General features: G+C 46.5%; 1 protein-coding gene across 16 annotated transcripts in view; it reads left to right on the top strand.

Moving 5' to 3' along the window:
- Positions 1-649: 649 nt before the first annotated feature.
- Positions 650-24789, top strand: part of LOC147622635 (regulatory-associated protein of TOR 1-like) — a 107187-nt gene continuing 83047 nt past the window's right edge. For 13 of the 16 annotated variants that reach the window (XR_015269460.1, XR_015269458.1, XR_015269459.1 and 10 more), the window contains exons 1-2: positions 650-1614; positions 1759-2395. Coding sequence is in view for 12 of the 16 variants with exons in the window: in XM_086822175.1 (XP_086678301.1) it covers positions 2117-2395 (279 nt within the window). In the remaining 4 variants the exon portion in view is untranslated. The remainder of the gene's footprint in view (positions 1615-1758; positions 2396-24789) is intronic. The other 3 variants (XM_086822174.1, XM_086822172.1, XM_086822173.1) reach the window with 2 other exon arrangements.

The following is a 24789-nucleotide window of genomic DNA, read 5'->3' as shown; positions in this document are numbered from 1 at the left end:
AGCATTTAGCAACCAAGTTTTGCAAAGGTTTTCTTAATTGTGCTAATTTTGGCATGGTCAGGAGTTTCCATGCCAAGTTTCTGACGTTTGACCCGGCCCAGTGTGGGAAGAGGCTTTAGGGTGGATACTATTGGACTACCATAGAAAAATGGAAAATACAAGGAGTGTTTTCCCATCTTAGTTGCTTTTTGACGGGTGCGTCACACCCGTTTTTGAATATTTTGGCCGTAAAATACTTGCAAAATTTTAAACTGTATATCAAAAATTACACTAAAATACAAAAAAAAACGTCAATTTTTGGGCAAGGGTGCCTCTGTCAAAAATCCCATCAATGGGAAACCGCTCTTACCTTTTGACAAAGGCATGACAAAATACAAACCATTACCAATAACTTTCTTTTTGGCACGTGCGCCGCCGAAGATATTCATGAGCCGCCCGCGTGAAGATCCACGTGGCTGCGCTCCAGCTGGCAAGCTTGCTTTCGCGTGGCCATGAAATCTCGTAAAATTAAAGAAAAGCGATAGTAGTTAGTAATTCTAATTATAAACGAGTTTTGCCTCGAAATAATGGAAATTAAAGAAAAGCGATTAATTATAATTATAAACGAGTTTTGCCTCGAAATAATGAAAAAAGAAATGCACCATGCGCCGTCTTTCTGTCTCTCTAGGGCGTCGTTTTCTCTCTCTTCCGCCATCTCCTGCTATTGCGCCGAGGCTGCAATATTGGCGACTTGGGTTATGTGTGCGTTGGTTGTCTGAGTGTATCTCGAAGAAAAATCAGGCGAAAAGGCGGGTTGTGGGTCTTCTGATCGGCGTACTTTTTCCGCCATAGCCAGCAATCTCGAGCTCAGATTGTCGCATCAACGCTATAGCAGCCAGAAATCAATCATTTTGGCCACTTGGGTTTGCAAAAATGGCAATGAATTTGTTATTTAGACTGTCCTCCCTCTTCCACCCATCTTTTCTTGTCTTTCCGCCATCAAACATCTTTGCCAAGCTGTCTCGCAGATTTGGGGTTTTTGTGACGGAAGAAAATTTCAAAATTTGCAGGGGCTTTTGGAGCACAAATGTGTGAGAAAAGTAATAGAGCCCAATGGTTAACTTTAGGGGACCTTTTCTTTGCACGTTGGGTCCCGTTTCTGTGGTGATGAGAAGGGTGCCGTATGGGCAGTTGCTGTGTAGTCGCACTGTCCACTGCACCATAACCAGTGAGCTTGATGAAAGTCCCCCTGTTTGCTCCTCGTTTGTTACGGAAAGGGGCTGCTGTGTACTGTGTGTGCGCGCGCGTGAGAGAGAGAGAGAGTTTTTGACATGTGCTGCTTGCGTGCCTAATAGCTAGCTTCCAGCTAAGAGAGTACAGACAGCTGTATCTAAGCACAGACAGTTAAAAAGACATGCTCCTATGCGTTCACCTCTCCTTTCTGTAATATATAAGCTCCTATGAGAATCTTTTGTGTTGCCATATCCCTCTCTATCACCACTATTTTACTTGCTCCTTGCCTTTTCTCCCTTGTTGCTTTTGTGGGCACCTTTCGACCAAGCTATCTTTTACCCCCATTTTCTATGCAGCTCGTGCCAAAGCTTACATGGTGGCATTTTGAGGTCATCTTCCTAGGTTTGAATATCCTAGATTATTCTTTTCTAAGAGCATTTCTACATCTGAAGAGCCAGCATTTACATTCCTTCATGTCTTGTTCCACAGTGATTGCTTATCTTCCATTTCATAATGTAATATTAGCTCTGACGCTCTGTTTTGCAGGCATATTCTGAAGCAGGATTGGTTTGGATTTTATGCAAAACTTTGATGTAATACACTGCGCTTCTGTTGCAGCATGTTGATTTGGAGACTGCAGTTGGTAGGAAAGTCAGCCCGGAAGTGCCAGCAGAGGGTTGCTGGTATCATTTTTCTGGCTTTTCTTCGTGACTCTAAAGTAGATCACTACGAGCTCTGGCAATTATTGAAGCTTTATTCAGAAAGCTTTCACTTGGGCAAGACGTGAAGCTGGGAAATGGTGGCTGGTTTTTCAAGCTGATAAATGTAAAAACCTCTACAGTGAGACAAGTTCAAATGAGTAATGGTTCTCTACACTCCCCAGACATAAAGAAGAGTGCTCTGGATGGCACTGGGGGATTTAATAGCATGCAAATGGGGGATTAAGGAAGGCATTATGGCAGAGCGACGAATGGGTTTGCGAACGCCTCTGACCTCAGTGCCTGATGATGATACTGGAAAACAAGCTCAAAGTGCTGATATTGATGCAGTTCAAAGGATGAACATCGTGTATCTGCCTCAGACTGTGTTTCTCAGTGGCTTGCGTTGGGATGCCTGCGAAGGTTTTGTATCAGCAGGACCGGCAGAAATTGGTCTGGTCTCAAAATGGAGGATGAAGGATAGGGTGAGTCATCTCACGACTCTCATCCTCATCGGGACTTATCTCTCATGAATATAATTGTCTTGTTATGTTTTGTCATGTAAATACTTTTTTATTATAAAAATTCCCTTATCCAGTAGTCTCAAGTGTCAAAGCTTTATCACTTGAGTACAAGGCACAACTGCAAAAGAAGATCCAACTAAAGTTTGTGGAGATTATTACATGCATGTCGCATTCACTTACTTTCTGGGATGCATGCGACACGCTGTTTGAGATCACCATGTTTATTGGCAAGAAGTCAAGGCATATGCTTTTGAGATTTAATAAACAGAGAAGTCACAGCATATAAACTTGAGTGTCAAGAGAGGGAGTCAGTTAGATAGCACTTGAGTAGTCAGCAGGAATACCCTGCCCTTGACCTGAATCCTTCACCCCTTTGCTTAGCACCCTCTTGGCTTTGTCTAGCCTCTTATGCTTGAGCTCTTGGTGGAGAATGAGATGGTGAATGGGATTGTGGCCTCCACTATTTATACTATCCCATCAGGAGCAGTCGGCTGGTTCACTTTTCCCTCCACGACCTGTTTTAATATCATTTAATACTGAAAATCCCACGTGTTCACACTGGACTGTCCTGGCTGCCTCTGTGGGCTGCTGTCCAGGCCAGCGCAGGCTGCTGGGCAGCACCTGGGCACTGGCCGCCTGCAGTCCAGGCTGCCCTATGGGCTAGCCAACTAGCTGGGCTGTCGGCTGCTTGGCCAAGCCCTCTTGGGCTGGCCGACAGCCTGCCCATTCCCTCCTTGGGCTGGTGGGCAAGTCCTGGGGCTGCCTGCCCCCCTGGGGTGGCCCATAGCCTCCCGCGTGTCCAAACCTGCTGCATACCTACATCTACACAGCTGTCTCACATCTGGTGGCAGACCAAACATACAGAACAACTGACATCATTCCAGAGGGAGACTCACAGCGCAGACTGGACTCATGTGCAGGACAATGCACACCTGACCTCGGACATCTGAGATGGCTCCCTGGCTGACTCGTCCCGGACTGGGCTAACATGGGACCAGTTCACCATCCCAGGTCCTGCACCTTTTGTCAGATATGTCTACGTGGCATCTAAGTGCGGGATGCACGTGACAACACTTGTCGCGACGAAATTAACGGACAAAACTGAATATAGATGTGCAAAAAAATAGCGAGAGAGAGAGAGGGAGAAGAGGACACAGTATACCCTCCTTAGGGCCCCCACCACGAATGGTGTATTTGCTTTTATTAGAATGATGCAAAACTGAAATAAAAGATTGAACCTGGACCTTCTTGGTTGAGATAGATCTCTGCCCTTGACCTTCAATCCTTCACCCCTTCTACGTTAGCACTTGGTGAAAGATGAGATAAATGAACTGATTTATGTCTTGGGTATTTATAGCATCCCCTAGGATACTAGTCGGTTGGATTACAGCAGTCGGCTGTCTTAAAGTTGCTCCACGACTGGTAAAATCAGCATTAAATGCTGAAAAATGCTGCGCATCACTTAAGGGTGCTGGCCACCATGCACATAAACTATTGGCTGCTGGGCAGCCTGTGTGGGCTGCCCCACACCTGGTCTACAGTCCCCTAGGGGCTGTGTAACCAGTTGGTTACCTGTCCAAGAGCCCTAGGGCTGTCCTACAGCCCTTCCATGGCCATCCCATGGCTGGTGGGTACAGCCAAGGCCTTCTTGGCCCCTATGGGGGTGGTTCTACACCTTCCCCGTGCCCACATCTGTCCTTGGGGTAGCCCTATGGGCTGGCCCCTTTCCTATATGCAAACCCTAATTGTCTACACAGTGATTTGGTATCCAGTATCATACTAGATACACAGAACCACTGACATCATTCCAGAGGGAGACTCACAGTGCGGACTGGCACTGTTTCATGTGCAGGACAATGCAAACCCGACCTCGGACGACTGGAATGGAACCTTGGCTGACTCGTACCGGATTGGACTCACAACTAGTTTTTCCATCTCCCAGGTCTTTGCACTTCTGTACAGATATGTCTATGTGGCATCCAAGTGCGGGATGCACGTGACATTCCCTTCTGCTTAACTTGACAGAAGCTGCATAGCCTCCAAATAATCTGTCAATAACGTCGGGTAGTTGTCGAAAAACTCTTTGTCAAGCCAATACCGCTTCGGGGGTCCCTCGGTCTTGAAACTTTGTGAGAAATTGTCTTTGCCTTCGGCCTGAGCCATGCTTGAAACAGTGCAAAAGGATCTGTTCTGGAACCATAACTTCAGCTTCATCAATAATATCTGGTTCCACCTCGTCTAAAACTTCTGAAGGGATCGAACCTGCATATGGCTTTAACCAACTGACATGGAATACATCGTGCATAGTCCAACTCGGAGGTAACTTTAACTTCATTGAAACCTCATTAAACTTTCTCTGGATGGGAAAAGGTATGAAGCTCCTAAAAGACAACTTTGGGCATCGTTTGTCCACCTACTTCAACCTTTGCTTCATAATCTGAAGATAAATCCAATCCCCTTCCGAAAACTTCATATCCCTTCGGTCTTTATTGGCGTGTCGAGTGTAGGCCTCTTGTGCTTTAGCCAACTTGTCTTCTACTGACTCTAAAATCTCTTGGTAAGACTCCGTTACTCTGTTCGTGTCACCAATTGGCCGACCATTTGGTCCATTCCCACATTTTTGCGTCTCGTTCACTTGAGGCCAGGCCAGTGTCTCGTGTGAAGAGGCCAGTATTTTGCTGACATGGACGGGAGCCAGACTGGTGCCACCCGTGTGTTAGCAGGATGGTGTCGTATGGACGGGAGCCAGATCAGTGCCACCCGTGTATGACCTGGACTGTGTTCGATCCATGGGACTGTCACGCCATGGAAGAGCCAGTATTCGTGCCGTGTTTTACCTATGGGACTGTCACACCTAGGGAAACTCGTGCCTGGAACTGTGTCTTACCTATGGGACTGTCACTCCATAGGAAGACCAGGTTTTTTTTATGTTTTATGTCGAGCCAGTTTTGTGCCGACAAATATTTTGTACATGTTCCATGAACGGGAGATATGTCCATGTTACTTTTGCACATGCACACATATTTTGCATGTTTGAAACTGTTTTCGCATGACATGTATTCGTGTGTTTGCCTGCCTGACGTGTTACTTACTGAGCGGGGACGCCTGCCAGTGAGTCGTGAAGTGTGCCCTGTATTCTGACAAGTTTCAGTGCATGTGAACAGGTGGTAAGTATGTCGCACATGTTTGTTTTAATGTTTTAAATTCTAACCCTTTATTTTTATAAGGTTAGGGGTTCACATTCATTTAAAAGTGGGCACCCCCTTTGGGCACCCACTTTGGGGCCAAGGTGGGGAGCCTCACTTTTAAGTGAGTGTGGGGGTGGGCATGGTCACCAACCCCCACTAGTCCCCTTCATGCATGCGTAGGTAGGACTAAGGTTAACTACACTTCAGTTTTTATTAAAAGAGAGGGCCCTCTTCAAGCGTGGCATGGATCGCTTCTCTCTTACGTGAAGAACCAGGCGGCTATCATCCATCGCTTCTCCTCTACACGGCTGAAGTTCACCTTGTTGCTGCTGTACGGCTGCTCCTCCATATAGGCGGCTGCCTTCCCTGCAGACTGGCTGCTACTGGCGACAGTCTCTCCCTCTCTCCAGTCGGCTGGCTGCTGCGAACCACCCTCTACAGGCTGGCTGCGCCTGACTCCCCAAGGCGGCTGAATTAACTACTGTGCCCGCCTTTCCTACAGGCTGGCTGCAGCCACTTCAACTGTGCGCTGGTGTTAACTGCCGGCTGCGCCTGACTCTCTACAGGCGACCCTCTGCTGTTGGCTGAAACTACTCTACAGGCAGCTGTTTACTCCACGTTGCACTCTTCCAGGTGACTGGCTGTACTATACACCTGGCGGCTGCTTCACCATCCATACAAGAGGCTGCCATCTCTTCCTTTTACCACTGCTGCGCATACACCCTTCAGGGCGGCTGCTGTGTACCTGCTTACAACGTACAACCTCTGGCGGCTCAAGTTGTACTTAACCACAGCAGGCAGCTGTGCCCTTTGTGGTGGAACTTGTTTGGAGGTTCACCACGTGGCTACTCTTTCTCCAACAAAGGTGGTTTCAAAGACTACACAAACACTACAAGTTTTGGTCTTCTATCAACCATCTACAAGTACGTGATTTTCAGATTTGTGTAAAGTATTTAATGTTTAAATCTGGTAAGAGATTCGTCCCGCTCGGCCTACACCCGTTCGGTGCCGGGTTGTCCAAGCTATATGGGCGAACCTCGGTCCAAAGGTGCTGAGATCGGGAGAGCCAGGCGTTAGTACGAGAGCGCCTGTCTGTGCGTGGTCTCGGAACACCAGTGTGGTGCTCTCCGCGGAGTCCAGTGAAAGCACAGGACCGTAGTGATTGGACCACACTAGTGGTCGTTCTGCTCCAAGTTTTTCTACATCGAAATTCGAGTTATTTGTTTAATACTGTTTTCATATGTACATGGACATGATCTGGTTCTCAGAACCCGTGGAGCATTGTATTCTTTAAATACTCCCAATAAATATATCATATATTGAGGGGGGGGTCGGCCCGTTCCGGTCCCAGTGCTGGTGTCCATCTTTCCATTTCTGTTCATTTAATTTTCAAGTTGTTTTAAGTTGTCCTTTTCCTATTTGTGGTTTTAAAGTTGTGCTATTAAACGTGTAGGTGTCCAACTGAGTCTTTCCCACTTGACGGGATCGGTTTCATTGGTATCAGAGCACGGTTGTTTCCCTCTTCCTAGTGGGGAAACGAATCTGTGTATTGGACATCCCGCTTTTAGCAAACTTTGAACACAATGGACAGCCAAGGCAACCCTTTGGAAGTACCAAATTCGAGGGGTCCCTCTAGTGCTTCTCGTGGGTCTGATGCCCTGCGAGGTAGACACAAGCCTCTTGAAAGGGTTCTGGATAGTGAATCCAAAGGTCAACTGTCTCCAGGAAAGACAGTTATGCTTGAACAAGACCCTGATGCTATGAGGACTGAAATGGAACATATGAGAAAACTTTTGCAGGCTCAAGAGCAAGAATTGAAGTTTTTGCATGAAGATCCTCATCTGCAAAGTGCTATTGAAGCCAGGAAGGCAGATGCTATGGTTGATGTAACCTTTGAATCTATGGCTCGTGAAGTGGGCAAGAAACCAAGGGAGTTGGCACTTGCCTATCTCCTCCGCAAAGGTGATATCAAAGAGGGGGATGACGGAGAGTTAAAATTCAGAAATCCACCTCGTTTAAAGCATGGAGATCCTGCATCCCAGAGGCTGAAATCTTATATGCAAAAGGAAGAGGTGACTGTCACCTCTCGACATGCATCTTCTCCCCAAGGCACTAAGCCTGACAGAAATATGTATGCCAGTGCTCATGGAGGGCACGAAAGTCACATGCATGCAAGATATGTATCTCATGGTGACAGGTCTGCTTCCAGAAAAATTTTGCCTTCTGAGTTGTCTCATGGAGAGACCATGCCATATGCAGGTAAGTCACATGCATCTGAGCTTCGAGTTCGTGGAGCACATGCCACCGTGCCCCATGAAGCTACTATGACGGCCCATGGAGCCCATGCAGACAGGGCTACCCCGTTGGATAAGGGGAAAAGAAAAAGAGAGGACCATGAGCCTCATACCAGGAAGCTCAAGGAGTTCAAAGCAGGTGATAAATCTGTCAAATTTGATGTCTTTCATGGTGAACATGATGCCTCTAAGGTGCTAGCGTTTGTGGCACAGTTCGACATTGCTTTTAGCGATGAGGACTTTACAGAAAAGTCAAAGGTGCGCCATGCTAGCATGTTTCTGAAAGGCACTGCTGCCCATTGGTGGATCACCGAAAAGATCACCAAGGATCCCATCTCTACTTGGAAGGAATTCAAAGACAGATTTTATGCTCAGTTCCTGCCACCCAATGCAGAGCAAACTCTCACTCAAAAGTGGGACAGGCTGGAACAAAAAGATAATGAGAGTGTGCAACAGTATGTGAATAAATTTTGGAAAGTGTTGCTGGAAGTGACTCCCTTCATGCTAATCTCTGAGGAGGAAAGAAAGAGGAAGTTTCGTTCTGGATTGCAACCTGCTTATAGATCGGGTATTGAATTGCACCCAAAACATACGTTGCAACAACTCACAGCTTCTGCCCTTGCTACAGAGCAATTGGTGCTCAAGATCAAGCAAGATCAGGGAGGTTCCAAGGCGAAGGACAAGGCTGTCCCAAATCAGCAAAAGGGCGGACAGCCATCTAAAAAGAACTTCCGGGAGCCTTACAAGGGTGGTAAAGCTGAAAATAAAGAACAGGGCCCAAGAAAGAACAAATTTGGATTAACCCCGGAGCAAAGAGAGCAATATGCTAAGGATGGAAAATGCTTTTCTTGTGGTAGCAAAGACCACATGTTCCGGCAATGCCCAGATCGCAAACCAAAGCACGAGGACAAGAACACCAAAGCAAATGTTCATGCAGTTCCTGATGTGCAAGGTAATACAGGTCATGATGCTAAAGAGAGAATGGTTTGCAAGGCATGGGGGCAAGTTAAGGATCAGCCCGCACTCTTCATGTTTGATGACTGTGCAACTGACAATTTCATCTCTATGCAAATGGCAGCTGCATTGGGTATTGAGGTTGAAAACATGGGACCTCAGATTGAAGCTGAAGCTGCATTTATTGGCAAAGAGGTGCAGGTTACCCCTTTGATTGGGAAGTTGCGTATTCATATACAGGGCTATCTTGACAATGAGCATTTCTTAGTTGCTCCTCTGAATGGATGTGATGTATTGTTGGGCAAGCCGTGGCATCATAGGCTTGAGCCCCGCAAAGACTACAAGTCCAATATGATTTCTTTTATGCATAAAGGCCGCATGCACTTTATTGATGCTGGCAAAGAAGGGGATTCCATCCCAGTTGTATCACACATCCAAATTAATAAAGCAATGAAAAAGAGTCTTTCAGCGTACTTGATTTTTGTGCGTGATAGTCTTGTGCCAAATCATCAAAATGTGGATGCTATGTCTAATGATAGGCTGAATTTTCTTAATGCATTCAAAGACTGTTTTGCTGACTCATTGCCAGGTGAACTACCTCCCCAAAGGCCCGAAGATCATTGCATAGATCTTGTGCCAGGTAGTTCTCCACCTAACAAACCCGCATACCGAGTGAGTGCTGCACAACAAGAAGAAATTATGAAGCAGGTTAACGAGCTTTTAGAGAAAGGTTTGGTTCAGCCCAGTTCCTCACCTTACTGCTCTCCTGTGCTTCTAGTTCAAAAGAAGGACGGATCATTCCGTATGTGTGTGGACTATAGGGCTTTGAACAAGCTTACCATCAAGAACAGATTCCCAATTCCACGTATTGATGATATCTTGGATAAGCTTGATGGCTCAGCTTGCTTTAGCAGACTTGATTTGAAGAGTGGTTATCACCAGATACGTGTGGTGCCACAAGATGTCCATAAGACTGCATTCAGGACAGCCTTCGGATTATATGAATTCTTGGTAATGCCTTTTGGTCTCACAAATGCTCCTGCTACTTTTAATCGTATGATGGATAGGATATTCCGATCCCATCGCAAGTTTACAGGAGTCTTCTTTGATGATATCTTGGTTTTCTCCAAGAATGAGCAGGAACACAGAACTCATTTGGTCACAGTGTTCGAAGAGTTGCGGAAGCATAAACTTTTCGTCAATGCCAAGAAAAGTGAATTTTTCCTTTCAGAGATTCATTATCTGGGACATATTGTATCCAAGGATGGAGTTACAATGGATCCTGCAAAGATAGAGACTATTCGGAATTGGCCCGAATTGCAAAACGTACATCAAGTACGTAGTTTTCTGGGATTATGTTCGTATTACAGGCGTTTCATAAGGCATTTTGCTATGATTGCAACTCCTCTACATGATCTCACGAAGAAGAAAACTGTTTTCAAATGGACTTCAAAGGAACAGGATGCTTTCTTGCAGCTCAAGCATGCGATCATATGTGGTCCAGTATTGATAGTTCCTGACTTGCACAAGTCATTCGTGGTTGAATGTGATGCTTGTGGTGATTGCATAGGAGCTGTCCTAAATCAAGAAGGGCATGCAGTTGCATACGAGAGTCGTCGTTTGCATGATGCTGAGCTTCATATGGATATCTATGAGAAAGAGCTCTTGGCTGTAATTCACGCCTTAAAGATTTGGAAACACTACCTTCTTGGGGCTGAATTTATGGTCAAGACAGATCATCAAAGCTTGAGATACTTTCTATCTCAAACCAAGCTTTCAGAGAAGCAAATGAGAATGGCGAATTTTCTTTCCATGTTTCATTTTCAGATTGTGCATACTCCAGGAAAGAAAAATGTAGTGGCCGATGCACTATCTAGGAGGCCTTATATTGCTGCAGTCTCAGTGGCCTCTCATGGAGATTTATCTGCTATGAGAGATTTGTATCATTTGGATGCTGATTTTTGCCATATATGGACTGATTTGTTGGCTGGTCATTCACATGCCTCTTATGTTATCAATGAGGGTTATCTCATGAAGGATAATTGCCTATGTGTGGTGAGGGATTTGCGTCCAAAGGTTATGGACGAATGTCATGCTCCACCTTATGCTGGTCATAGAGGTATTATGCCTACTACACGCATGATTCAGAGGTATTTCTTTTGGCCAAGCATGCGTAAAGACATTGAGGTTTATGTGCGTGCATGTATTACTTGCCAAAAGGTGAAATTTGATAGGCAAAAGCCTCCAGGTTTGCTTCAGCCATTGCCTATTCCCTCGCAACCTTGGGAAAGTATCACGATGGATTTTATTATGGATTTGCCTAGATCCCAGCATGGGAATGATGCTATTTGGACTATTGTGGACAGGTTTAGCAAGCAAGCTCACTTCTTGCCCGTCAAGAAAACCATTAAAGCTGATCATATGGTAAAGCTTTTTCTTGCTAATATTTTCAAGCATCATGGTATGCCTAAATCCATTGTTGGGGATAGAGATCCCAGGACTACAAGCCTATTTTGGAGGGCTCTATTTGATAATATGGGTACTAAGCTTGAATTTTCATCAGCTTATCATCCCCAAACGGATGGCCAAAGTGAAGCTGCAAATTCAGCTGTGTTGGATTTATTGAAGTGTTATGTGGCAGATCAAAAGAGTGCATGGGAGAAGTATCTTCCACTTGTTGAGTTTGCCTACAACAATACAATCCATGCTTCCACAGGAAAGGCTCCGTTTGAGATTATTTATGGCAGAGTGGTCTTGCCACCCATCCTTCGTACCAAGGATGAGATTTTTGCAGCTGATGAATATGTTCGTGACTTGGATGTTGCCTTCGGTCAGGTCCGGACAGCCATTGCAAGATCTCAGGATAAGCATAAAAAGGCTGCTGACAAGCATAGAAGGGACATGGAAGTCAAAGAAGGTGATTGGGTATTGCTGAAATTTGAGAAGGCTAGGCTTCGGAAGAGACCAGGACGAGAAGGATCATATCCTAAGCTTTCTCCTCGCTATTGTAACGCGCGGAAGCTCTGGGTAGTCTTCTTTCAGCCCTAAACACTCTTGAAGACCTCCTGATGCAAAAACGCACCATGATGCAAAAACGCAGGTAGAGAGAGAGTAGAGAGAGAGAGTGAGAAGTGCTGGAATTTCAGTATATACTATGTACAAAAAGGTACAATTCTGTACAGCACTTGGCTGCCCTCTTGAAAAGGTGATAAACCCTAATTCTGGCCCCCTATGGGACCCTCCTACTGACTCACACCCCTAGTGGGTGGAATGAATAATACCTAGAGCAAGTGTGCCTTTTTATAGGCCCCTGGAGCATGTAGGAAACTGGCCGACTGCTGGTCGGCCAGTTCTTGATTCATAAATTCATATAAATGCCACCGACTAGTGCTAATGGTTGTCCTTGATGCGCCGACTGCTGCCACTCCTTCTGGTACAGTCCACCACTCAGCCGACAGCCATCTGGTCTGCTGATGTCAGCCTTCCTGCAGCCGACAGCCTTCTTGATCCCATCTTGGCTCCAAGTTCTGCTCCATGTCTACTTCAGATGAGACACCTGAAGCTTTGATCCTTCTGGTTCATCTACTGTTTATACTCTTTATCTGGCTGCCTATTCTGGATCTAGCCCTGAGAAAGTCCATGGCATTGCTGATGCACATGACATCCCCCTCTGCTAAACTTGATGACGGGAATCCAACCTGCTCTTGGATGACTGTCATCATCCCAATCCTGTTCCGAAGTCCCTCTGTCATCCATCCATCCTTGGCAAACCTTTTTCTCTGAAACTCCGTTCTGTTCTCCAAACCACTCTGTCTCCGATGAAGATCTATGCATCTGGTCTTCCTCTAGTCCAAAATCCATTCCTGCCCTGACTCTGAACACCGTCTTGGTCTTCGTTCCTGGAACTGAGTCTGGCACTCTCACATCACCCTTGGAGGATCAACCTCCCTTGGGACCGTTCCCTTAGAACCCATCTGGCTCACGGAACTGACATCCCCATCTGGCACTGTGGAACACCACCAACAAACCTCCTGGGAGTTCTTCCCGATCTGTGTTCCCGTGTACTTTCCTGTTCCTTGGACCTGTACACCATCATCTGGGCTTCGAATCCGTGTACTTTCCTGTACCTTGGACCTGTACACCATCATATGGGACTGATTCAGTGTTTAGCTTTGCTGAGCCTGATGCTCTGATACCAATGTAACGCGCGGAAGCTCTGGGTAGTCTTCTTTCAGCCCTAAACACTCTTGAAGACCTCCTGATGCAAAAACGCACCATGATGCAAAAACGCAGGTAGAGAGAGAGTAGAGAGAGAGAGTGAGAAGTGCTGGAATTTCAGTATATACTATGTACAAAAAGGTACAATTCTGTACAGCACTTGGCTGCCCTCTTGAAAAGGTGATAAACCCTAATTCTGGCCCCCTATGGGACCCTCCTACTGACTCACACCCCTAGTGGGTGGAATGAATAATACCTAGAGCAAGTGTGCCTTTTTATAGGCCCCTGGAGCATGTAGGAAACTGGCCGACTGCTGGTCGGCCAGTTCTTGATTCATAAATTCATATAAATGCCACCGACTAGTGCTAATGGTTGTCCTTGATGCGCCGACTGCTGCCACTCCTTCTGGTACAGTCCACCACTCAGCCGACAGCCATCTGGTCTGCTGATGTCAGCCTTCCTGCAGCCGACAGCCTTCTTGATCCCATCTTGGCTCCAAGTTCTGCTCCATGTCTACTTCAGATGAGACACCTGAAGCTTTGATCCTTCTGGTTCATCTACTGTTTATACTCTTTATCTGGCTGCCTATTCTGGATCTAGCCTTGAGAAAGTCCATGGCATTGCTGATGCACATGACAGCTATTATGGACCCTTCAAGGTGATTCACAAAATCAATGAAGTGTCCTACAGGCTTGCTCTACCTAGTCATTGGAAGATTCACAATGCTTTTCATGTGAGTCTATTTCGGAAATATGTGGGGCCAGATCCTGATGAGCCTGTCACAGAAGATCCGCCAGAAATTGAAGAGCTTGAGGAGATCCTCCAGCCAGAACAGATTGTTTTTCACAAGGAGAGAAAGCTACCTGCAGGAAAGCTTTCCAGGAGATACCTTGTGAAGTTTAAGAATTATTTGCCTATTGATGCCAAGTGGGTAAATGAGGATTATTTTGCAGATTATCCGCAATTGTTGCAGGCATATCTTGAGGCTTTTAAGTTGAGGTCAACTCTTTAGAAGCCCGGGGGGATGTCACCAATTGGCCGACCATTTGGTCCATTCCCACATTTTTGCGTCTCGTTCACTTGAGGCCAGGCCAGTGTCTCGTGTGAAGAGGCCAGCATTTTGCTGACATGGACGGGAGCCAGACTGGTGCCACCCGTGTGTTAGCAGGATGGTGTCGTATGGACGGGAGCCAGATCAGTGCCACCCGTGTATGACCTGGACTGTGTTCGATCCATGGGACTGTCACGCCATGGAAGAGCCAGTATTCGTGCCGTGTTTTACCTATGGGACTGTCACACCTAGGGAAACTCGTGCCTGGAACTGTGTCTTACCTATGGGACTGTCACTCCATAGGAAGACCAGGTTTTTTTTATGTTTTATGTCGAGCCAGTTTTGTGCCGACAAATATTTTGTACATGTTCCATGAACGGGAGATATGTCCATGTTACTTTTGCACATGCACACATATTTTGCATGTTTGAAACTGTTTTCGCATGACATGTATTCGTGTGTTTGCCTGCCTGACGTGTTACTTACTGAGCGGGGACGCCTGCCAGTGAGTCGTGAAGTGTGCCCTGTATTCTGACAAGTTTCAGTGCATGTGAACAGGTGGTAAGTATGTCGCACATGTTTGTTTTAATGTTTTAAATTCTAACCCTTTATTTTTATAAGGTTAGGGGTTCACATTCATTTAAAAGTGGGCACCCCCTTTGGGCACCCACTTTGGGGCCAAGGTGGGGAGCCTCACTTTTAAGTGTGGGGTGGGCATGGTCACCAACCCCCACTAGTCCCCTTCATGCATGCGTAGGTAGGACTAAGGTTAACTACACTTCAGTTTTTATTAAAAGAGAGGGCCCTCTTCAAGCGTGGCATGGATCGCTTCTCTCTTACGTGAAGAACCAGGCGGCTATCATCCATCGCTTCTCCTCTACACGGCTGAAGTTCACCTTGTTGCTGCTGTACGGCTGCTCCTCCATATAGGCGGCTGCCTTCCCTGCAGACTGGCTGCTACTGGCGACAGTCTCTCCCTCTCTCCAGTCGGCTGGCTGCTGCGAACCACCCTCTACAGGCTGGCTGCGCCTGACTCCCCAAGGCGGCTGAATTAACTACTGTGCCCGCCTTCCCTACAGGCTGGCTGCAGCCACTTCAACTGTGCGCTGGTGTTAACTGCCGGCTGCGCCTGACTCTCTACAGGCGACCCTCTGCTGTTGGCTGAAACTACTCTACAGGCAGCTGTTTACTCCACGTTGCACTCTTCCAGGTGACTGGCTGTACTATACACCTGGCGGCTGCTTCACCATCCATACAAGAGGCTGCCATCTCTTCCTTTTACCACTGCTGCGCATACACCCTTCAAGGCGGCTGCTGTGTACCTGCTTACAACGTACAACCTCTGGCGGCTCAAGTTGTACTTAACCACAGCAGGCAGCTGTGCCCTTTGTGGTGGAACTTGTTTGGAGGTTCACCACGTGGCTACTCTTTCTCCAACAAAGGTGGTTTCAAAGACTACACAAACACTACAAGTTTTGGTCTTCTATCAACCATCTACAAGTAAGTGATTTTCAGATTTGTGTAAAGTATTTAATGTTTAAATCTGGTAAGAGATTCGTCCCGCTCGGCCTACACCCGTTCGGTGCCGGGTTGTCCAAGCTATATGGGCGAACCTCGGTCCAAAGGTGCTGAGATCGGGAGAGCCAGGCGTTAGTACGAGAGCGCCTGTCTGTGCGTGGTCTCGGAACACCAGTGTGGTGCTCTCCGCGGAGTCCAGTGAAAGCACAGGACCGTAGTGATTGGACCACACTAGTGGTCGTTCTGCTCCAAGTTTTTCTACATCGAAATTCGAGTTATTTGTTTAATACTGTTTTCATATGTACATGGACATGATCTGGTTCTCAGAACCCGTGGAGCATTGTATTCTTTAAATACTCCCAATAAATATATCATATATTGAGGGGGGGGTCGGCCCGTTCCGGCCCCAGTGCTGGTGTCCATCTTTCCATTTCTGTTCATTTAATTTTCAAGTTGTTTTAAGTTGTCCTTTTCCTATTTGTGGTTTTAAAGTTGTGCTATTAAACGTGTAGGTGTCCAACTGAGTCTTTCCCACTTGACGGGATCGGTTTCAGTTCGTTTCAAGTACAGAAGACGAGGTCCTGGTCAATAGCGATTGGAATGGTATTCCAAACGTTGCCTCATATGGAGTCCTGCCAATAGCTGAAGAAAAAGAATCATTCAAAACAGCTTGAACTAAAGGCAAAACCGATTCCCACTTACCTTGCTGATCGTGGACATAACACTTCAGCACATCAAAGGCCAACTGGTTGTAGATCTTTGTCTGGTTGTCCGTCTGTGGGTGAAATGCACTGGAAAAATTCAATTTAGTACCAAAGTTATCAAACAATGCACTCCAAAAATGATTGGTAAACTTGGCATCTCGGTCTGACACTGTGGTTCTAGGAATCCCACCAATCGGGTCCAATGCCGAATGAACAATTGGGCAACATCCTCAGCGGTCACATTGGCCCTGCATGGAATAAGCATAACAAATTTGCTAAATCTATCAACTATAGTTAAGCACTGAGTATTACGCTTACTTGGATTGGGAGGTAGATTCGTGACAAAGTCCATTAAAATATCTTGGAAAGGTCCCTCAAGAATTGGCAAGGACTGTAACAACCCTGTCTTCCTCCCACGCGAAGCTTTCACCTTTTGACAACTATCACAGTGTTGTACATGTGAAAACACATCTCGCCTCATCTTTGGCAATATTGCCGTTCCAATTTCTCCAAAGTTGAATTCATGTCCCTATGATCATCAATAATGGCGTCATGGAGAAGAGTTGCCCTAAATGACTTCATGACACATAGGTGGCCTTTGTAGAAAAGCCAACTATCGCGTAATAAAAAGTGGCATGGTCTTGTGGCATCCAATGCTTGTTCCCACTGTGTACTGAATTCCTTGGAATCCGCGTACTTGTGCTTCATGTCGTCTAGTCCCGTACCAACAAGGTCGAGTCTAGTGGTTTGAATCAAAATCACTTGTCCCTTCCTGCTCAAAGCATCAGCCACTGGATTAGCCTTTCCTGGAAGGTACTCAATCATACCACCAAATTGCTGGAATATCTGGCTCCAACGGTGTTGTCGATCACTCCACTGTGCACTTGGCATCGTCTGAATCCAGCGTAATGCCTGATGGTCAGTGCGAACCTCAAAGTCATGGCCATAAAGAAAATGTTTCCAATGTTTCAAGGCCTGTATAACTGCAAGGAGTTCACGACCGTAGACTAAGTAATTCTTCTCTGCGGGCAGTAACTTACGAGACATATAAGCTACTGGATGACCATTCTGTCGTAATACACCGCCAATTGCGATGTTTCTCGCATTGGTGATCACCTGAAATGGCTCGTCCCACGAGACAAGTGCTAAACAAGGCGCTTCTGATAAAGCCACTTTGAGGTTCTTGAATGCCTCCAACGCTCGTGTAGTAATTCAAATCCGTTGCCTTCTTGCCTTGACACCCTTTAGCAAATCGGTGAGATCCGCCAAGAGGTCATAAAACTTGTCTATGTGGGTGGAGTATGCTTGGCATATACCCACAAAGGATATGATGTCATTGTCACATGCACTTTGCACTCAGTGCATGGTGACAAGATGGCTCATCATCAGAAGTGCATCAGTTGTACAGTTTTAGAAACCAATAGGATGATATTTGTCGTACGCCGTGGCCCCATTGTACATCCTCAGTCCAGGATAAGTCAGGCACGAGCTACGTAGGTCATTTCTCAGCCTTAGCGGGTCAGTCAGTCAGTCAAGTCCCTTAACCCACTTGGAGAGAATGCACTCTGCATCTTGCATAATATGCATACGTATGCCTGTGCATCATTTAGAACATCCCCAAAGCCTTAGGGAATTTACTGGGATTTATCTGTTATTTTTCCCATATTTATTAGTATTTATTTATCATTATTTGCATTATTGGGCATTTATAAATATTAACTTTATTAAATGACCAACCTCCAGTTAGTATAAATAGGCTTGCCTAGAGCCTCTTTTCTCATTCAGTCTTCATTGTGCTAAGAGCTCTCCTCCTCCTTGCTTTCAGCCCAAGACTAATCCAGCCCTAGAGCCCATAAGCTTTCTTCTCCAGCCCTTGAGAACCATAGCTTCAGCCCAGCCCTAGGCGCCTGCATTCAGCCTCAGTTCAGGCCCAGATTCAGCATACCCTTCAGCTCAGTTCCACGCCAGAAACCAGCAGTTAGCAGCCTGCGTTTTGCACAGCTGTACAGCAGTCCATCTGCGTTTCTGTTCCAGCCGTACAGCAGCAGCCCAGCAGCCCTGTTTCTCATGCGTTTCAGTCTTCAGCCCTCTCTACACCTCAGCGTTTCTGTCCACAGCAGATTCCAGCCATGAAGGTTTAGTCTAGAGCAGTTTCCAGCCCTGAATCTGTTGTTTGCATCAGTGTCCAGCCTTCTGTGCATCATCCACACATTCAGCAGTCATCTGGTGAAGGTAACACAGCATTCATATGTGTTTTCAGCATTCTAATAGTGTGTAGAACAGTCCACCTTCTTCTTCTTTGAGCCTCAGGTGTGCAGCCCTTCCTCATGCCCTTGGGAAGAGTGCATAGGCTCGAGATCAAGTCATTGAGGTGTTTCTACAGCAGTGTACAGATCAACCGCTCTCCGATCCTCCGAGATCTTGCGTTTGGCTTATCTACAGTCCAAAGTCATTCTCTCTAAAGTAATAAAGCAAATACTATCTCGTTATCGGGATAGGGGGCCCTTCAGTGGGTAATTCGGGACCCAATCTGGTGTACAGTTCTCATATCTCTCTCTCTCATCTCTTTAAAGTTTGAAGTATTGAAATGGATTGCTAAACTCACGAAACTCAGGATACAGAAGACGGTGTGAGCATTTGTGTGACAGGATCAACCAATACAAAGACTTCCGCTGCATATCACATTGGTATCAGATTCAGATAGTCCACACACATCGTATCCTAGCGTGGGGGCATCCTCGGATGGTTAGATTGCGTTCCGGCACGACCACCGACTTCAGCATCATGTCTACAGGAGAGAGTACTCATCAGCCGGAAGACGTCTCCCCCGAAGGAGACCTTGTTCTTTCGCCTACAGCAGACACCATAGCTCTTCTTAAAGCTCGAACCAGCTACTCATGGAGCGTCTCCAACTCTTGGAGGCAGCAGCAGCAGCACGTCCTTCTACACCTCCAGCAGCACCCGACTACATCTCTCTTCTTTCAGATGGAACAACAAAGGAGAGAGGACGAGGCCCGAAGGAGAAGAGAAAAAGAAGAAAGACGGGACTATGAGGAAGCCCAACGCAGGATCAACGAAGATTGGCGTCAGGCTGAACTCGCCGCTCGGGAACACCAACGTGAGCTTGATCGAGAACGTATGTTACTCGAACACCAACGTGAAAAGGAGGCCATACACTTGAGGTATCAGCAGCTCTCCTCAGTCTCCCCAGTCATAGGTGTCACCAGCCAGCATCCCGCAGCAGCATCAACCACCATCATTCGCAGTCAACCGAATTTCAGCAAGTATGATGGTAAGTGTGATCATTCTTCAGTTAATCAATTTATTCATCAGTTTAATGCTCATTTTCCATTAGCTAAGATCACAGACCCACAAGACAAAGTCCACTTAGCGGCTCCCCATCTCACTGGTGAGGCAGTCACTTGGTGGCAGCATTGGTCTAGTATTCATACTGACCAGGCCACAGGTGTCACAACCTTTGACTGGGACATCTTTGTCCATGACCTGAAGACCAGATTTCTCCCGTCCCAGTACATGACCGGTCTGAAAGACGAGTTCTATGGACTCAGACAGAACGGATCCCCAGTGCTTCAGTTTTCCGGTAAGGTTATTACTTTAGCACAGTAGTTAGGGTTATCTAGCAGGCCAAGATGGAGCAATTCATTCGTGGATTGGACTCTAACATTCGGTTCACAGTCCGTAACTTTGAACCAAGTACATATTGTTGGGTTTTACGCTGTGTATGCACCCAGAGGAGTGCTAGTGATCATCAGTAGATTACTGGGGCACTTTTTACTTCAGTTAGTGGAGGTTTTTTCCCCCAGTTTAGCCTAGTTTCACTTATATTCAGTTTATAGGTGTTTTGGTCCACCCGGCACATTTTATGGCCGGACATGTGAACACTTATCTTTAGGGTCACTATTATGTGGCTATTGTACTTCACTTTTTTCATTAAGCATATACTGAAGTCGTGTTCTCTCTCTTTGTTGGTTTTCCACGCCTGCTTGAAGCTTCTGTAAACCCTAACCCTAACACTTCATTGCCTTCATTTGGTATCAGAGCATCGTTGGTCTGCCCTTGCCCTGCCCATACTTGGTATCACTACCTTTCATACTGCACTGCTCTGTACATGTTATCGCCTGTTTCCATCAACTGAAGGTACAGTCACACAGCTCCGTACAGTGTACCTGCACGAGTCTGTACACACCTGCGCAGGATAGCACTGCTCCGTACATCTGTGCTTCCGTACAAGTCAGCGCCGCCTTCAGTACCTGTACTGTACCTGCAGCGCACGTGTACCAGCTTCGAATGACTGCGCCTGTCATCAGCGCCTGTACCTGATACATACATCTGTACCTGCAGCGCACGTGTACCAGCTTCGAACGACTGCGCCTGTCAGCGCCTGTACCTGGTACGTACGTCTGTACCTGCAGTGCACGTGTACCAGTTCGAACTGCAGTGGTCGACTGTATTAAGTCGACTGTAACTGTACCCGTGGTACCTGCTTGCAGTGTACATGCATAACCCGACTGTACTTGTCTGTAGTGTACCTTCACAGTACCTGCAAAGAATATGCCAGCAGTCGCCATCAGCACTGAAAAGTACAACTCGACTGTACCTACAAAGTACAGTCAAATGTACTTGCTCTTTTGGTGGACTGTACCTACATAAGTACCACAATCTGATCAATCAATCTGTGGTAAGCATTGGGAAGAGTGCATAGACTCGAGATCAAGTCATTGAGGTGTTTCTACAGCAGTGTACAGATCAGCCGCTCCGATCCTCCGAGATCTTGCGTTTGGCTTATCTACAGTCCAAAGTCATTCTCTCTAAAGTAATAAAGCAAATACTATCTCGTTATCGGGATAGGGGGCCCTTCAGTGGGTAATTCGGGACCCAATCTGGTGTACAGTTCTCATATCTCTCTCTCTCATCTCTTTAAAGTTTGAAGTATTGAAATGGATTGCTAAACTCACGAAACTCAGGATACAGAAGACGGTGTGAGCATTTGTGTGACAAGATCAACCAATACAAAGACTTCCGCTGCATATCACAGTCATAAGCTGTCTGAGGTACTTTCCAATTGACGATCTCGGCCACCTTAGCGGGATCAAGTCGAATGCCTTTTGCACTAATTATATATCCAAGGTAATAAACTTGGAACAAATAAAATTTCAACTTCTTCTCATTGACATAGAGCTCATTGCTTTCCAGCAACGTAAGGACTTTCTCCATATCAATGTCATGTTGCTCAACAGGAGCTGAAAATACCAGTATGTCGTCCAGAAATATGAACACACTTTCCAATTAATTCCCAGAATACACGCATCATCATGCGGTTGAATATAGTTGGGGCGTTCGTCAAGCCAAAGGCATGACCACAAATTCATAGTGGGCCCGTTCCGTACGAAGGTCCCGTCCACAATCCGCACCTGGTGGTACCCACTCTTTAAATTGAGTTTCGAGAACATCTTAGTCCCGTTCAGCCTCTCGAGAATATAATCAATTTGAGGCATCGGGAATCTACTCTTGATAGTCAGCTTATTGAGTGCACGATAGTCGACACACAAACGAGAAGACCTATCTTTTTTCTTGACAAATAGGATTGGTGCTGCAAATGGCGACGTGCTGGGACGGATGAAGCCAGATTGCAACAATTCTTGGAGTTGGCGGTCCAACTCCGATTCCATTGCCTTGGAAAGGCGATATGGAAACTTGCTCGGGGGTTCTGAGCTTGGGAGGAGATCAATCTTGTGGTCCTCCGGTCTGGACGGGGAGAGCTGGGGAGGGAGATTGTCCCGAAGAAAAATCTTTTGAAACTTTTCATGGAGAGCCAAAAACTTCTCAGAAGCACTGGCCATCGTGTGGGCAGTCTGGATGTATATCATCGCACAATGTGCACCTTTCCTAGTTGCTCGCTTAGCCTATAAGTGGCTTATGAGCGGAAAGTTTGGAATTTTTGGCTCACACTTAATGGTTACTCTGGCACGTTTGACACATTCCGATTAATCTGGAAAGTGTACTTGTCCCACTTGACATCAGGAAGGAACTTGTGAAACCACTGAATGCCCAAAATTATGTCTGCTCCTGCAAGAGGGGCAACCATAAAATCACGCACAAACTCTTTCCTGAATAACCAATTTAGCACCTAGAGCTTCATACTTGACGCTTGTTATGCTTGTGCTAAAACCCTCAACTTGTTTGTCCACCGAAGTCAGGACGAAACGAGGACGTTGAGCGGCCTGTTCCGTGACCACGTCCTCCGTGTTGTCGCTGTCAAACAAGACGACAACTCTCTGGCCACCTATGTAGCCAAAGGTCTTGAGCAATTCGTTGCGCTCATACTCTTTGTCATGGGCGCCCTTTTGCTCCCGGCTAATGATTGCTCCAACTGAAACATTGGGATGTGAAGAACTAGGGGCAGCCACTGGGGTCTGTGTGGGAGCTAGGCTCACCACGGAAGCTGTGGAGGCTGAGGCGGCGGTCTTTGGAGCGGCAGTCTTCTTAGGATACTCCCGAGAAGTGTGTCCTTTTGTATGACAAAAGAAACACCTAGCACCCTTCTTGTACTGAGAAATCTCCTCAGCACTCAACTTGTCACCTGTCTTGCTTGCCTCCGCTTTCTGGTTTGGAGTAAGCTTGGACGCATTGTTCGAGTTCTTGGAGCTAGAGGCTCTCGTGCTTGCCTCCGCTTTCTGGTTTGGAGTAAGCTTGGACGCATTGTTCGAGTTCTTGGAGCTAGAGGCTCTCGTGCTCTGTCGTCCTAGGGAAGATCCCGTCTGGTTATGGCCTTTTCTCCCCGAGGCGGTAGCCTTGGGAGTAGTTGGCTGGGAAGTCTTGGGCTTGCCACCATTGTGCTTCATTTCAGCACTCTGCGCAAGTGAGAGTAAGTTTTTGAAGGTGGCTCGCCTAAACACCTCCCATTGGATTTGCGTGTCAAGGCCATACAAAAATCGCCCTTTCTTGTCCGAATCAAATAAGCCTAATTGCAAACATAAAGTCGAAATTCTATTGGCAAACTGAAGGATTGGTTGCGCGTTCTAACACACTTCCTTGAACTCGTCTTCGAGTCGCCCAAGGTAATGGGGCGGTAGAAACCGCTCCTTAAGGTTGCAGACAAACTCGTCCCACACATAAGCTTCCATACCTAATCTGGTGTGGGCATGAGTCCACTGGGTCTACCAAGGAATGGCCTCACCTTCCAAGTACCAACTGGCTAAGATCACTTTGTTAGTATCATTCTTTCTAACTCCAGCAAAGTAAGCTTCAAACTGATGCAACCATGAATAAAGAGTTGTGGGGTCGAGTTTACTATTATACTTATTGCAATTCATTTTCTCGGGAAAATGATTTGAGAAAGCTGCTGGTGTCAAACTGGCGTCCAAAGCTGCAAGGTAACGCTCATGTTCCACGCGTCGCATGGCTTCGTCTTCGCGTTGTCGGATCTCCAATGCACGCATCTGCAACTTAAGCATAGAACTCGGTTGCGGTCGTGACCCTGCGAGAGGGTCCCTGTGTAGAGGATGTGGAATTTGGGATACGAAAGGAGAGGGAGGAGGAGATGGAAAACGTGGCACTGGAGAATGGGTGCGCTCTTCCAGAGCCAGAATTTGCGCCTTCTGCTCTTCCAACTTGGTAGTCTGGTATGCAATTGCTCACATCACCTGTTAGAACATCTCTGTAACACTCATGGCTGATGCCCTAGCTGGGTTGCCTTGTGCACTCTAGTCCCAAGGTTCTTGGTCTCTCGTCGTCGAAGCTCACCATAGCAGGAAAACACACTTCCTTTCCGGAGCACTGTGTGCGGGAGACTTTTGGAGGCTGAAAACCAACCGTCCTTCGAGGGACAGGAGTCACTCCGAAAGGGGCAGTCCATCGGAGTCTAAAAACCAACCACACGAGCGAGAAAAAATTTCAGGATTCTTGCTGAATCTTTACACTTGAAGTAGGCTCTGATACCACTGTAACATGCGGAAGCTTCGGGGGAGATCGGTAACTTCAATGCTCAGAAAAAACAGCACACTTGTCGCGACGAAATTAACGCACAAAACTGAATATAGATGTGTAGAAAAATATATATATATATATATATATAGAGAGAGAGAGAGAGAGAGAGAGATATTAACGTCTACGAGAGGCCAAAGTCGGCCTATGAGACAAAAAATAATACAACTGTGTTCTTCCGGTCATCGGAAGAAAAGAAACAAAAGAAAAAGCGTGCATGTGTCTGGATACAACCATGAATCATCATGGATCGGTGGAGCCCATATACAAACAATATAAGGGGGGTGGGGATGTGGATGGAGTGCTAAGGCAAGATGCATCTCTATATGCTGAAGGGGTAGTACAAGCATGCTATGCAGATCTATGTCTAACTCCATCCAGTGCCATAAGAGGGATATAAGATATCATACATCGCCGATGCTGA

Source organism: Cibotium barometz, chromosome 28 (genome assembly GCF_041138505.1).
Source record: "Cibotium barometz isolate CiBa-2024 chromosome 28, ASM4113850v1, whole genome shotgun sequence".
Taxonomy (NCBI): Eukaryota; Viridiplantae; Streptophyta; class Polypodiopsida; order Cyatheales; family Cibotiaceae; genus Cibotium; species Cibotium barometz.
The sequence above is the reverse complement of the archived record's forward strand: the minus strand, read 5'-3'. Positions and strand labels throughout refer to the sequence as shown.